General features: G+C 37.6%; 1 protein-coding gene across 4 annotated transcripts in view; it reads left to right on the top strand.

The window, feature by feature from the left end:
• The window catches only part of PRKAA2 (protein kinase AMP-activated catalytic subunit alpha 2), a 79228-nt gene that overhangs the window by 45475 nt on the left and 17181 nt on the right, over nucleotides 1–16572 (top strand). For 3 of the 4 annotated variants that reach the window (XR_006962757.1, XM_047083686.1, XM_047083688.1), the window contains exons 3-5: nucleotides 4161–4254; nucleotides 4949–5093; nucleotides 14507–14594. Coding sequence is in view for 3 of the 4 variants with exons in the window: in XM_047083686.1 (XP_046939642.1) it covers nucleotides 4161–4254; nucleotides 4949–5093; nucleotides 14507–14594 (327 nt within the window). In the remaining variant the exon portion in view is untranslated. Of the gene's footprint in view, nucleotides 1–4160; nucleotides 4255–4948; nucleotides 5094–14506; nucleotides 14595–16572 lie in introns of those variants that run through there. The other variant, XM_047083687.1, reaches the window with a different exon arrangement.

Raw genomic sequence — 16572 nt, 5'->3', positions numbered from 1 at the left:
TAGCCTGATACCCTTTTTTTAAAGCTGAGAGCAATTAAACTAAAAATATACGTAAAAGTATGAATTTTACATATATATAAAGATAAAGGGACACACACACACACACACACACACACACACACACATAAATGTATAAAAGAGAAAGCAAGGGAAGCAGGAATGGGATTCAGGATGATGGCTAACTTGTTTGGGGAGAAGCAGTAGGAGGGGGAAGAGAGAGGACTGCATTGTATAGTTAGCTGGAAGGTATTGTCCAGGTCCTAGGTTTTTGTTTGGGTGATGGGTTTGTAGGTGCTTATATTAAAAATAGTAATTAAAAGTAGGCCATTCATGGACCAATAAATGAACTAAGAATAATGATTACTAATTTCTTTAATAACTGACTTCTAAATAAAGAAAAATATGCTATATAGGCAGCTATATAAATAATTTTAAATCTCTATGGATGTAACCATCAAGGAGGTTTACTCATGAATATTGATTTTTGTCTAACTTTAGACAGGTTTTTCCTGAGTTCTGTATGCTATTTAAATGGATAGTGCTTAAAAATGCATATAACTTGGTCAGCTGGAGAATGCTTGAGGTTTTGGGGGATACTGGAATTTTTTTGCCTAATTATACTTTTTCTGAAAAATGTTTCTACAGCATGTTAGTTTACTTTTCTGTTGTATTAAAATGATGATATGAATGAGTTTTATGATTGAATTTCTTATAATGCTTCAATGTGGTATTATTTTGGAAGGCACAAAAATTTAGCTTACTCTGGCTAGGTTTACGAACATAATCCTGGAATTTGCCTTTTTCCCTAAGTCCCACTGTGAAACTGTTTTCTTAGGGGCACCTGGGTGGCTCAGTCAAGCATCCGACTTCGGCTCAGGTCATGATCTCACGGTCCGTGAGTTCAAACCCCGCATCAGGCTCTGTGCTGACAGCTCAGAGCCTGGAGCCCGTTTCAGATTCTGTGTCTCCCTCTCTCTCTACCCCTCCCCTGTTCATGCTCTGTCTCTGTCTCAAAAATAAATAAACGTTAAAAAAAAATTAAGGAAAAAAAAGAAACTGTTTTCTTAGGATTTCTTTCTTTTAAAAATCATGTTTCTTCTTGTCTTGACTTCATTCTAGTTAACTGAAATTTTATTCATTGAATTTTTGTTGTAATGTTGCCCTAATTATTCTGGTTTTGGCTCCGAGCTGGTCACAATTATTATTATAAAAGTGCTAATTTATTTATTTACTTATTTAAATGACTGCTTTGTTACAGATACTTCACTAGGTGCACACTCAATCACTGTATAGATCACCAGCTGAGGTACAAGCCCTGAAGGGAAGGGAGTGCTCTGTGAGAGCAGAAAGGGTGACCTGGGCTTACGGAGTGACCTTCTCTGCTTAAGCGGAGATATAAAGGCTGACTGGTGGCCAGTTACAGGTCCGGGTACAGGTCATGGTACAGGACTCACGTTAGTAGGCACTGCTTAGACAGATGCTGAGGCAGGAGCAAGTGCAGCACGAATGAACGAATGGAAGAAATAGTGCCCTCTAGTGGTGGGAATCAAAGATGAGACAGTGTAGACACAGGCGGGGGCCTGATTCACTCAGCACCTAAGAGCACTGGGAACTCCCTGAGGATTTTAATTAGGAGGCTACTGAAGAACAGTTCATGTTTTGAAGAGTACTTGTCTGATGTCTGTCTTCCTCAGTGAGTGTAGGCTCCACAACTAGAGACAGGAGCCGTTGATCTCACCGAGTGCAATACATGTAGATTTGCAGCAAATAGTAAATGTCACAATTGAATAGCTCAGTGTCTAGCACACGGTGTAAGTGCTTACTAGTAATGTTGGCTGTGGTTTTCATCGCTCTAGATTGGCCTTTAATGTGCACCGTGGCTATTTTGGAGTTAGAGGTTTCATGAAATAGTTCAATCCAACAGTATCCACTGAAGACCTGTGATATACATGGAAGAATCAGCAGCTAAGTTTATTAGAATTTCATCACTTTTTTTTCTGTTATGCCCCAAGGATGTAACAGAGCAGAAAAGTGATAGAGAATTCTGTTAATAAACCAGATTAGCCAGCAGTGAGTTGACTAGGTGCTCCTGCTTCACACTATTCATTTTATTCAATTAGAGTTTGGTGCCTGGTAAGATTGCTCTTACAGAACCATTTCTTCTGGAGTTCTCAGGTAAAATTCTCTTTTCATAGTTCATTTGAAGTAATCTTAACTTTATTCTTCAGTGGTGTTAGTTTATTTTATATAAAGTGGTTACTGTGTCATTTTTCATCCAAAAGACTAAAGATTGCTATTAGGAATATTTTTTTGAAGATCTATAATCATTTTTATACTGTAGCTTTAATATTTTACTTTTTTCAAATGTTTAATTTACACATGATGTATCTTTTCTTAAAATACATAGTATGTGGTTACATGACCAACTACCGGGCCATTTTCCTTTCCTTTTTAATGGGGAATAATAACCAGAACCACCATGTAGCACATACTTGCTTTCGTGCACATTAGTAAAAAGTACTCTATCTGGGTGGACGAATTTACCGAAGGGGTCTCCTGCTTCTGACACATTGAACAGGGTAGCATCTGGGCTACTTTTCAACTCCTACTTGTGTCTTCATTGGGTGCCTGGAAGCCATGCAAAAACTACACAGCTATACTTAGTGGCCCTAAATAGTAACTCAGTAGAAATTACATATTGCTCACAATCAGATTATAGATAATCCTTTATAAACAAAGTTAAAACTTTAATAATTGTATTTAACTTGTTTTCAAAACTTTGTTAAAATTGTGTATATGGGGAGAAGTCTTTTATGAAATTTTTTTCAAGTAGAGCTAAGATTCTTTTTTTTTTTTTTTTTTTTTAATTTTTTTTTTTTCAACGTTTATTTATTTTTGGGACAGAGAGAGACAGAGCATGAACGGGGGAGGGGCAGAGAGAGAGGGAGACACAGAATCGGAAACAGGCTCCAGGCTCTGAGCCATCAGCCCAGAGCCCGACGCGGGGCTCGAACTCACGGACCGCGAGATCGTGACCTGGCTGAAGTTGGACGCTTAACCGACTGCGCCACCCAGGCGCCCCAGATTCTTATTTTTTTAATATTCTCAGCTTTGCCGAGAAGTCAATTTAAGAAATATATATATAAACACACATTCATATATATGTCTATTTAATTTTTTACTATGGAACGTTTTTGATGTATACAAAAGTAAAGTGATAAAGCCTCATGTATCCATCATTTGGCTTCAGTGATTGCCAGTGTACTGTTTTATCTGCTTCTTTCCACTTCTCCCACCTCAAATTATTTTGAAGTAAATCCCAAAATATTATGTTTTTAATCTCTAAACTTTTCACTATCTGCTCTGGAATATAGACTCTTTAAAAAACACAAGTATAGATCATTATAACACCTAAAAAATTAAAGTGATTAACAATATTATCAACCACCCAGTCAGTATTCAGACTTTGTTTCATAAATTTTTTTTTAAAGTTTATTTTATTTTGAGAGAGAGAGAGAGACGGAGGGAGAGAGATCAGGGCAGGGTGGGCAGAAAGAGAGAAAGAGAATTCCAAGCAGCCTATGCTCTCTAAGTGCGGAGCCCAGTGTGGGGCTCAATCTCATGAACCGTGATAGATCATGACCTGAGCCGAAATCAGGAGTCAGATGCTTAACTGACTGAGCCGCTCAGGCGCCCCTTGATTTACTTTTAACCTATAGCTCCCCCCTCCCTTTTTCTTTTCTCACATTTTATTTGTTGAAGAAATGGTTATTTGTCCACTTTCTGCATTTTGATGATTAAATCTCTTGTATCATTTAACCTTAACAAGAGTATTTTTAATTTATGTTTCAATATGATACTTGATCTCCAGACTATAAAAAAATTTGTTTAAATGGAGAAAGTAATGCTTACTTTTTCAAGAATGACGGATTTCAAAGAATTTGTAAACATGAAAGGGAGGATCTGAAGAAAAGTCCTCAAGTCTCAGAAAGGAGAGAATTTTGTAAAGCAATGTTTATAGCTCTGTGATTGTTTTGATAATTTGTTGCCATCTTAAAATATTGTAAAGCACTGGAATATAAAATTGCAGCAATAATATACTAGCTTGATTTTTTAAATTAAACTAACATTTTTTATGATTCTTTTTATTTACAAAAAAGATACCAGGTGATCAGCACTCCAACAGATTTTTTTATGGTAATGGAATATGTGTCTGGCGGTGAATTATTTGACTACATCTGTAAACATGGACGGGTGAGTAACTTATTATCTAGTACGATAAACCCCTAAGCTGAGAAAGAGGATAGTAGGAAATAGTAAACCACAAAGATACCTACGAAGTCAGGGTTGCTTCTGTAATAAAGCCCAGCTAAAGATACAGAATAGTAGACATATTTTCTTTCTTAAAAATATACATTTCAAGGGGCTCCTTCCTGGCTCAGTGAGTGCAGCATGTGACTTTTGATCTTGGGGTTGTACGTTCAAGCTCCACATTGGATGTAGAGATTACTTAAAAATAAAATCTTAAAAAAAATACACCTTTTGAGATACTGATTTTAGGGAACATGTTCCACTTAGTTGCCAACATGATATTTGTGTTTTCAGAATGAAAAATCTGTTGTATAACATGTTGAAGCTTCAATTATTTTCTTTTCAGAGCACTTTCATAGAAGTTCTGTTTTACATTATGTTTGTTGATTGCCTAAAACATTGTGCACATTTAGTGATATTAATTGAAAATCGAATCTTCCTAGCAGCACAGAAAAACCTTGTTGATTAACACGTTGACCTTTAATGCAAGTTTTTGGTTTGTTTATCTGATTTGTTGAAAATTCTGACCCAGTTCGAATTAGCTTACACAGTTACGTTTGGGTTGATTATAAAATTGAAACTCTTGCTATGAAGATGTCCTAAATATTCTTAGTGCAGCTTCTGTTATACTTGCTAGGTTGAAGAGGTGGAAGCAAGGCGCCTCTTTCAGCAGATTCTGTCAGCTGTGGATTACTGTCATAGGCATATGGTAGTTCATCGAGACCTGAAACCAGAGAATGTGCTGTTGGATGCTCACATGAATGCCAAGATAGCGGATTTTGGTATGTAACTCCAAGGTTGTTCAGAAATGTACTGGTTGCCTTTTAAAAATGTGTCAGTAGCAAGTGTTAAGGTAGGAATTTGCAGGTTCAACTTTGCAAATCCTATACCGTGAAAAGGGATTAGTTGCGCAGTCTCCAGGCTACCTTATTGTATTCATCTAAACGGTTTTTTAAAATGCAAATACTTCCAGAGAAGTTAGGGCTAGCTTCAAGGTAAATCCATTTAATCTGCATTTCCTTCTGAAGGAATTCTTAACTGTTACTTTGTGGGGGTCACAAACTCCTTTGAAAATCTAATGAAAATATGGGAACTTCCTTTGATGAATGTACTTCAAGAGGGGTAGTGAAAATTTACATGCAGCTTTGGAGACTTAAAGTCTTTCTGAATTGATCAAGGGTAAAATCTAACAACTTGCTAAAAGAATAGGAGTTTTGGTCAAGAGTAAACAAAAAGGTGAAATGTAAATTTAAGGCACCGAACACTTTCTGGGGTAAACAAACCTGGAAAGAGTACCATAGTAGAGAGTTTGGCAAAAATATTAGGAGGTGAGAGATTATAGAAAGATAGAAAGGTACCAGAGTTCAGCAGTGCTTATTTATAATTTTTGTAATAATTTTGTATATATTTAATAGTAGTAGTTGTTATATAATAATTATAATATTATTATATTATATATTAATATATAATTATATGTTAATATATAATAATAACAATATTGTATAATCTTGTATAATCTTTAAAAACTAGGAAACTTGGGCAGGCCCCTTTTGGGGCACCCGAGGTTAAGTGTCCTACTTCAGTTCAGGTCATGATCTCACAGTTCATGAGTTCGAACCCCACGTCAGGCTCTGTGCTGTTGGCCCAGAGCTCATTTCAGATCCTCTGTCTCCCCGCCCCTCTCTCTGCCCCTCCCCCGCAGAAATAAATAAACATTAAAAAAATTTTTTAAACAAGGAAACTAGTTTCCCTGTTTCACTTTCTTTTCTTTTTAAAATCAAAAAAATTTATTTCTTCATAATTTATTGTCAAGTTAGCTAACATACGGTGTATACAGTGTGCTCTTGGCTTCAGGAGTAGATTCCCATGATTCATCGCTTACATACAACACCCAGTGCTCATCCCAACAGGTGCCCTCCTCAGTTTTCTTCACTCATTTTTCCCTCTCCCCCACCCCCCCCAGCAACCCCCAGTTTGTTCTCTGTATTTAAGGGTCTCTTATAGTTTGCCTTCCTCTCTGTTTGAAACTTATTTTTTCCCCTTCCCCACGGTCCAACGTTAAGCTTCTCAAATTCTACATATGAGTGAAAATATATGATACCTGTCTTTCTCTGACTGACTTATTTCACTTAGCATAATACCCTTGAGTTCCATTCATGTTGTTGCAAATGGAAAGATTTAATTCTTTCTCATTGCCAAGTAGTAGTCCATCTTCTTTATCCATTCATCAGTTAATGGACATGTGGGTTCTTTCTGTAATTTGGCTATTGTTCAAAACGCTGCTATAAACGTTCGGGTACATGTGCCCCTATGAATCAGCACTCCTGTATCCCTTGGCTAAATTCCTAGCAGTGGTATTGCTGGGTCATAGGGTAGATCTATTTTTAATTTTTTGAGGAACCTCCACACTGTTTTCCAGAGTGGCTGCACCAGTTTGCATTCCCACCAACAGTGCAAGAGGGTTCCCGTTTCTCCACATCCTTGCCAACATCTGTTGTTGATGGAGTTGTTAATTTTAGTCACTCTGACCAGTGTGAGGTGGTATCTCAGTGTGGTTTTGATATGTATTTCCCTGATGATGAGTGACATTGAGCATCTTTTCATGTGTCTGTTGTCCATCTGAGTGTCTTCTTTGGAAAATACCCATTCATGACTTCTGCCTGTTTCTTCACTGGATTATTTGTTTTTTGGGTGTTAAGTTTTGTAAGTTCTTTATAGGTTTTGGATACTAACCCTTTATCTGATATCTGATAAGTCATTTGCAAATAACTTTTCCCATTCCGTCAGTTGCCTTTTAGTTTTGTTGATTATTTCCTTTGTAGTGCAGAAAGTTTTTATCTTGATGAGGTCCCAATAGTTCATTTTTGCTTTTATTTCCCTTGCCTTCAGAGACATGTCGAGTAAGAATTTGCTGCGGCTGAGGTCAAAGAGGTTGTTGCCTGTTTTCTCCTGTAGGGTTTGATGGTTTCCTGTCTCACATTTAGGTCTTTCATTCATTTTGAGTTTATTTTTGTGCATAGTGTAAGAACGTGGTGCAGTTTCATTCTTCTGCATGTTGCTCTCTAGTTCTTCCACCACTGTTTGCTGGAGACGGTCTTGTTTCCATTGGATACTCTTTCCTGCTTTGTCAAAGATTAGTTGGCCATACATTTGTGGGTCCACTTCTAGGTTCTCTATTCCATTGGTCTATGTATCTGTTTTTGTGCCAAAACCATACTGTCTTGATGATTACAGCTTTGTGTGCTAGAAGCTAAAGTCTGGGATTGTGATGCTTCCTGCTTTGGTTTTCTTTTTCCACGTTACTTTGGCCATTTAGGGTCTTTTGTGGTTCCATACAAATTTTAGGATTATTTGTTCTAGTTCTGAGAAGAAATACCAGTGTAATTTTGATTAGGATTGCATTGAATGTGTAGATTGCTTTGGGTAGTATTGACGTTTTAACAGTATTTGTTCTTCTAATTCGTGAGCATGGAATGTTTTTCCATTTCTTTGTGTCTTCTCGAATTTCTTTCATAAGTTTTATATAGTTTTTAACATACAGATCTTTTACATCTTTGGTTAGATTTATTCCCAAGTGTTTTATGGTTCTTGGTGCAATTGTAAATGGGATCAACTTCTTGATTTCTCTTTCTGTTACTTCATTACTGGTGTATAGAAATGCAACTGATTTCTGTACATTGATTTTGTATCCTGTGACTTTGCTGAATTCATGTATCAATTCTAGCAGCTTTTTGATGGAGTCTTTTGGATTTTCCATGTAGAGTATCATGTCATCTGTGAAAAGCGAAAGTTTGACTTCTTTGCCAATTCAGATGCCTTTTATTTCATTTTGTTGTCTGATTGCTAAGGCTAGGACTTCCAACACTATGTTAAATAACAGCGGTGAGAGTGGACATCCCTGTCGTGTTCCTGATCTCAGGGGAAAAGCTCTCAGTTTTTTCCCCTTGAGGATGATACTAGCTGTGGACTTTTCATATATGGCTTTTATGATGTTAACATATGTTACTTTTATCCTGACTTTCTTGAGAGTTTTTGTTATGAAAGGATGCTGTATTTTGTCAAATGTTTTTTCTGCATCTATTGAGATCATGTGGTTCTCCTCCTTTCTTCTATTAATGTGATGTATCGCACTGATTTGCAAATACTGAACTAGCCCTGCAGCCCAGAAATGAATTCCACTTGATCATGGCAAATAATTCTTTTAATAGACTATTGAATTCGATTTGCTAGTATCTTGTTGAGAATTTTTACATCCATGTTCATCAGGGATATTGGCCTGTAATTCTCCTTTTTTGTGGGGTCTCTCTCTGGTTTGGGAATCAAAGTAATGCTGGCTTCATAGAATGAGTCCAGAAGTTTTCCTTTCATTTCTATTTTTTGGAACAGCTTGAGAAGGATAGGTATTAACTCTGCTTTAAATGTCTGGTAGAATTCCCCAGGAAAGCCATCTGGTCCAGGACTCTTATTTGTTGGGAGATTTTTTTTTTTTTTTTAATGCTTTATTTGGTTTTGAGAGAGAGAAGCGCGCACAAGTGGGAGAGGGGCAGAAAGGGAGACACACACACACACAGAATCTAAACAGGCTCTAGGCTCTGAGCTGTCAGCACAGAGCCCAACGTGGGGCTCAAACTTGGGAACAACGAGATCATGACCTAGGCTGAAGTCAAATGCTTAACCAACTGAGCCACCCAGGCACCCCTGTTGGGAGATTTTTGATAACTGATTCAATTTCTTTGCTGATTTGGGTCTGTTCAAATTTTCTGTTTCTTCACGTTTGAATTTTGGTAGTGTGGGGGTGTCTAGAAATTTGTCCATTTTTTCCAGGTTGTCCAATTTGTTGGCATATAATTTTTAATAGTATTCTCTAATAATTGTATGTATTTCTGTGATGTTGGTTGTGATCTGTCCTTTTTCATTCGTGATTTTATCTGTTTGGGTCTTCTCTTCTTTTTAAGAAGTCTGGCTAGGGGTTTATCAATTTGGTTTATTTTTTCAAAAACCCAACTCTTAGATTCATTTATCTGTTCTCTTTTTTTTTGGATTCTGTATTGTTTATTTCTGCTCTAATCTTTATTATTTCTCTTCTTCTACTGGCTTTGGGGTTTCTTTGCTCTTCTGCTTCTAGTTCCTTTAGGTGAGCGATTAGGTGTTTGTATTTGGAATTTTCTTGTTTCTTGAGATAGGCCAAATTGCAGTGTATTTTCCTCTTAATGACTGCCTTTGCTGCATCTCAGAAGGTTTGGACTGTTGTGTTTTCATTTTCATTTGCTTCCGTATATTTTTTAATTTCTTCTTTAATTGTCTGGTTGACCCATTTATTCTTTTTTTTCCTATTTATTTAAATTTTATTTTTTTAAATTACATCCAAATTAGTTAGCATATAGTGCAACAATGATCTCAGGAGTAGATTCCTTAATGCCCCTTACCCATTTAGCTCATCCCCCCTCCCACAACCCCTCCAGTAACCCTTTGTTTGTTCTCCATATTTAAGAGTCTCATGTTTTGTCCCCCTCCTTGTTTTTATATTATTTTTGCTTCCCTTCCCTTATGTTCATCTGTGTCTTAAAGTCCTCATATGAGTGAGTCATATTATATTTGTCTTTCTCTGACTAATTTCACTTAGCATAATACCCTCCAGTTCCATCCACGTAGTTGCAAATGGCAAGATTTCATTCTTTTTGATTACCGAGTAATACTCCATTATATATATATATACATACTGCATCTTTATCCATTCATCCATTGATGGACATTTGGGCTCTTTCCATACTTTGGCTATCGTTGATAGTGTTGCTATAAACATTGGGGTGCATGTGTCCCTTTGAAACAGCACACTTGTATCCCTTGGATAAATACCTAGTGGTGCAATTGCTAGGTCATAGGGTAGTTCTATTTTTAATTTTTTGAGGGGCCTCCAAACTGTTTTCCAGAGTGGCTGCACCAGCTTGCATTCCCAGACCCATTTATTTTTCAGTAGGATGTTCTTTAACCTCCATGCCTTTGGAGGCTTTCCAAACTTTTTCTTATTGTTGATTTCAAGTTTCATAGTGTTGTGATCTGAAAATATGCATGGTATGATCTCAGTTCTTTTATGTTTATTGAGGGCTGTTTTGTGACCCGGTAACTGTTCTGTCTTGGAGAATGTTCCATGTGCACTTGAGAAGAATGTGTATTCTGCTGCTTTTGGATGAAAAATTCTGAATATATCTGTCAAGTCCATCTGGTCCAGTGTATCATTCAAGGCCATTGTTCATTTATTGATTTTCTGCCTAGATGATCTGTCCATTGCTATAAATGAAGTATTAAAGTCTCCTGCAATTACCATATTCTTACCAATAAGGTTGCTTACGTTTGTGATTAATTGATTGATATATTTGGGAACCTGTGTGTTGGGGGCAAAACATTTATAATTGTTAGCTCTTCTTGATGGATAGACCCCGTAATTACAATACAGTTTCCTTCTTCATCTCGTTACAGCTTTCAGTTTAAAATCTAGTTTGTTTGATATAAGTATGACTACTGCAGCTTTCTTTTGACTTCCAGTAGCATGATAGAGGTTCTCCATTCCCTCACTTTCAATCTGAAGGTGTCCTCAGGTCTAAAATGAGTCTCTTTTAGACAGTGTATAGATGGATCTTGTTTTTAATCCATTCTGATATCCTCTGTCTTTTGACTGGGGCATGTAGTCCATTTACATTCAGAGTTCTTACTGAAAGATATGAATTTAGTGTCATTGTGTTATCTGTAGGTTTTATGCTTGTGGTGATCTCTCTCTGCTTTCCACTCACAGAGTCCTCCTTAAGATCTCTTGCAGGGCTGGTTTAGTGGTTATGAACTCCTTCAGCTTTTGTCTGTCTGGGAAAACCTTTATCTCTCCTTCTGTTCTGAATGACAGCCTTGCTGGATAAAGGATTCTTGGCTGCATATTTTTCCTGTTCAGCACATTGATTATTTCCTGCCATTCTCTTCTGGGCTGCCAAGTTTCAAGGAACAGGTCTGCCTCTACTGTTATGTGTCTGCTCTTACAGGTTAAGGTCCATTTGTCCCTAGCTGCTTTCAGAATTCCCTCTTTATCTTTCTTTTTTGCCAGTTTCATTATGATATGCCATGGTGAAGACCTATTCTTGTTGAGTCTGTAGGGAGTTCTCCTGGATTTGGATGTCCACTTCCTTTTCCAGATTAGGGAAGTTATCTGCTATAATTTGTTCAAGTAAACCTTCTGCCCCTTTCTCTCTTCTTCTGCTGGAACTCCTAGGATACAGATATTATTATGTTTCATTGAATGACATAGTTCTCTAATTCTCCCCTCATGATCTAGCATTTTCTTATCTCTCTTTTTCTTGGCTTCATCGTTTTCCCTAATTTTATCTTCTATTGCTATCACTGCATCTCGTTTATTTTGCACCTCATTTGCAGCATTTCTCAATTCGTCGTGACTATTTCTTAGTTCTTTGATCTCTGTAGCAGTAGATTCCCTTCTGTCTTCTATGCTCTTTTCAAGTCTAGCTATTAATCTTATGACTGTTATTCAAAGTGCTTGATCAGATATATTGTTTATATCTGTTTTGATCAATTCTCTAGCTGTCATTTCTTCCTGGAATTTCTTTTGAGGAGAATTCTTCTGTTTCATCATTTTGGCTAGTTTTCTGTCCTTTATGTGTTTTAATAGCTTGTTATATGACCTGCACCTGCAAGCACGATTATATTAAAAAGTGGTCGTACACTGTCCAGAACCTGGCCCTTCAGGCGGTGTTTTTGGAGTGTGTTGCATGCTCTCTGTTGTTGTGACTGGTTGCTTTATCTCGCTACCTGTAATGGTAGTTTGGACCTTCTACTAGGCGTGCTTTGATTTGTTCATTGAAGTAACTCTGAAAAAAATTTAAAAATGGGTGTGGTGGTGGAAGAAGCCTTATCCCATACAAAGAGAGAAATGATGGGTGGTTAAAAAGAAAAGAAAAGCAACCAAAAAATTGACCAGGCAGAGAATCAGAGAAACTATATTGCTTAATCCAGAGAGAGAGAGAGAGGGAGAGAGAGAGGGGAAAATAGAGAAGGCGATACAGGGGCGCCTGGGTGGCTCAATTGGTTAAGCGTCTGCCTTAGGCTCAGGTCATGATCTCACGGTTCATGGGTTTGAGTCCCACATTGGACTCTGTGCTGACAGCTGTGGAGCCTACTTGGGATTCTCTGTCTCCCTCTCTCTCTCTGCCCCTCCCCTGCTCTTTTTCTGTCTCTCAGAATAAATAAATAAATAAACATTTAAAAAAAAAAAAAAGAAGGGGCGCCTGGGTGGCGCAGTCGGTTAAGCGTCCGACTTCAGCCAGGTCACGATCTCGCGGTCCGTGAGTTCGAGCCCCGCGTCAGGCTCTGGGCTGATGGCTCGGAGCCTGGAGCCTGTTTCCGATTCTGTGTCTCCCTCTCTCTCTGCCCCTCGCCCGTTCATGCTCTGTCTCTCTCTGTCCCCAAAATAAATAAAAAACGTTGAAAAAAAAAATTTAAAAAAAAAAAAAAAAGAAAAAGGAGATACAGAAGAGATGTAAAAAGAATGGATTAAAAATTATCTGCTTAAATAAACCAATCAGAATTAGAAGTAATAAAAGGAATGAAGAAAAAAAAATTATATAAAATAAGAACTGTGACCAAGAGTCAAATCAGAAACTGCAAAACCACTGGACTGATACCTGATGGTGCCTTGGAACCTGTGACTGCGGTGCTGGTCTGGAACACTGTCTGCTTCAGTGTCAGTCTCGCTTCCGTAGATATGCATTTACCAGGCACGAAGGGGCGTGGTTTGGTGTAGGCAGGTCCTGCCTGCACTGTGGGTCCCTTGTCCCTTCCCTGAAGCCCAACCTTGTTGGCGATGGGGAGAAAAATGGGGACACCCCTGTCTCTCATCCCCAGACCAGATGTCTCCCACTGCTCTGTTCAGGCTGTCCACACAGTGCCGTGCAGACACAAGAGGGCCAGTTTGTCCCACTCCACCATCTCCTGCACCTCCCAGGCACTTGGCTAAATTCAGTCCCTGATGTCATAAAGGATCCTGCTCCGTGCGCCCCAGTTCTGGGGTAGTGCCGCTCCGGGCATGGGTGGCAGGTGTCCGCAGGGTCTTTTGTCTTTAGAGTGGATATATACCTTCTTCCCACAGCACTCAAGGGAGGGGGCTACTCTCTCCGACTGCACCCCTGAGCTCGCTACCAAGCCTGGGTCTGGCTCCCCTCCTCCCCAGGCGTGCATACAGGGCGGCAGGCTCCAGTCTGGAGAAAGACCTGCAACCCTGGATCGTGTTAGATATTGGTTCTTTCTCTATTTTTTCTATTCCCCGGTCTGTGGTTTTTCTCTTGTCCAAATACAGCCCTACACTTCCACAGCCTCTCTTTCTCTTCCTTTTGTCTCTCCAGAGAAAGGGATCCCTCTCCTCTGTGCCTATGCCACCCATTTTCTCTCTCCCAATTGACAGTCACACACCTATGGACCACCAAGTTGTCCCTGGGGGCCCCTAGAGATATTTCTGTCACTCTGTAGCCTGGGTTCTTGGAATTCCGTCTTCTGGCCTCAGTATTGCTGTGTTTGAAGGACGAGGGAACTTTGGGTCCCCCTACTTACAGCTCCGCTATGTTGACTCCTTCCCCCTAAAAAAAAACTTTAAAAGGTGCCCCTTCTCTTTTGTAAATCAAAAAAACTCTTTAATATTATAGTCCAGTTAGATTTTTGGTTCAGTAGATTATTTTTTCTATGTTGAATATAAGCTTTCCAAATTAAAAGCTTTTGGAACATAATCTTTATAAATAAGAACCTGTCTGATTTCTACTTAGAGATTTTATTTTTAAAGGCTTTGAAAGCATAGGACAAAAAGTAATAGGCTCCATTTCATTCTTTCAACTGTAGAAATGGGCAAATAATATTTTGTTGCTTTTATGTTTAGAAGAGTTCATATAATTTAGAACAACCTCATATTTGTCAGGTGAATCAAGATTTTTATTTAGAAAAAGGAATTCGAATCATACATGATGTGCTTTATCTTTTAGAGCTTAAGCATGCTGGAATGTTTTTTTCTAGTCTAACAAATACTTTCCACTACTTTTTTTCTAATAATTAAAAAATATGTATAGGACATTAAAGACTTGATATTTTCCCTCGTACTTATATCTACTTTTAAAAATATCTAGCATGAAGTAAACGTTACTCTTATTTTCAGGATTGTCTAATATGATGTCGGATGGTGAGTTTCTGCGAACTAGTTGTGGATCTCCCAATTATGCAGCACCTGAAGTCATCTCAGGCAGGTAATAATAGATGGGTGGAGAGTAAACTTTTCATAATCTTTTGTTCATCTTAATAACATTTAATTATGATATATTCTGTTTAGAGGATAAGATTAACACAGTAGGAACAAATTGTCCTTTTAATTTTTCCATTCTTTAAGAAAGAATAGTTTTATTAAACAATTTTTTAAACAGTTTAGATTTTGTTATGAGTATATTTAATGATTTTTTCTTTTTTCCAGGTGTAATTATTTTTATTCCTAGTTATTTTTGATAGTATTACTGATATAGTAATAACAGAGAATAAGTGTTGTGTTTGTTGGAAACATTTACAAAAGAATTCAAGCATTAAGTTCTTGATAGGACAATATTAGTGTCCCTGGTCCTATATATGCTGGCAATATGTAAAACACCTAGGTTCCCGGGTGCAGAGTGCAGAGGTGTAAAGTAAGTCACTGAGACATTGCAAGGAAAAGAAGAGAGTATAAAATAAAGATGTAAGCAAAGAGTAAAGTGTTGAAGGAACAGATAAGAAGTATATCGATGATCATAAAACCCTTAGGTGAGCTTTTGTTCTGTCTGTTCTCAAAGTTCCATGAGTCTGTGATGATGCTAAATTATTGAAAAAAATTTTAAGGGAGTTTTTCCATTAAAAAAATGACTGAAAGAAATATTGATTTTATTTTGATAAAGTACAGATAAGAGCATTTGCTATATTCAAGCATTCCTATCAGACAGTCCTTAAATAATAATTAACATATTTTTAATAAGGTACTATATAGACCATTATTTTATGTTTTGTTTTTAGAACAATGAGGTTTTGGGGGGACAGTATTGTCACTTCGTGAAATTAAACTGTACAAGTAGAGATTGGAGCTTACCCATTGGTATATAGAAAAAATGTTCATACAGATTGCAGTGATAAACTGAAGACTTTCTACAGTGACCAGTGTCTGTTTAAAAACTTAACAGAATTCTCTGAGAGAAAATACAGAAAAGTTATTATTGCAAGGAACAGATATAGGAGTTTTGGACAGTACAGCAAATGATATAAATGATGGGCAGCACCATTTTGAAGTGGATTATATTCTTTTAATTGGAATAACACAGATTTACTTTGTTACCTCAGACCTAGCTTTGATTTTGTCAGTGTGCTATCAGGAGCATTTTAATATTGTTTTATGTAGGTGAGAGAAGGAAGGACTAATATTCCAGGCCTAGGTTATGTGTAACAAAGCTAACCTTAGTCCTGTGAGCTAACCTAACAAGTGATTGGAATGAAAGTCATACTCAGGATAATGTTATACAGGACAATTACTGTCAAAGAGATGGCTGTAGGACTAGTTAGGCATTGTAATGTTTCAAATATTCTGTAAAATATGCATGTCAGGGATAAAAATTCTGTTATATATGCATTTTCTTTATTGTAGTTTTATGATAAAAGGATTTAACGTATACATTATAGTATTGTTCTTTTCAAGTTTATGGTTATCTACTTTGATGTTTCCATAAAAATTCAACCATAGTATGTTTTATTTTAAAAAAAAATTTTTTTAATGTTTATTTATTTCTGAGACAGAGAGAGACAGAGCATGAGTGGAGGAGGGGCAGAGAGAGAGGGAGACACAGAATCAGAAGCAGGCTCCAGGCTCTGAGCTGTCAGCACAAAGCCCGACGTGGGGCTCGAACTCACAAACCGTGAGATCATGACCTGAGCCGAAGTCGGTCGCTCACCTGACTGAGCCACCCAGGCGCCCCTGTTTTATTTTTTTTTAATTAGTCAATTAGTAAGTTAAGTGAGTTTGTGACAAAGAAAAATACTGCTTTCTTTTGGAAAACTTGAATAGTAATTGCATAGACCAATTCTCTACGGGAACAAGTATTGACTGTTGGGAGTGTGGCCATGGCCCTCATTGAAGGCCTGCAAATCAGTATAGACTGAGTCTGTAATATGTATATGAAGAAACAGGGTATACACGCGGATGAGAAAAAGTGGTAC

The sequence above is a fragment of the Lynx rufus genome, unplaced genomic scaffold (assembly GCF_022079265.1).
Source record: "Lynx rufus isolate CCGP_SWC_20201006 ecotype Redwood Valley unplaced genomic scaffold, mLynRuf1.p SCAF_2, whole genome shotgun sequence".
In the NCBI taxonomy this organism is placed as follows: Eukaryota; Metazoa; Chordata; class Mammalia; order Carnivora; family Felidae; genus Lynx; species Lynx rufus.
This window is presented reverse-complemented; position numbering and strand designations above follow the sequence as displayed.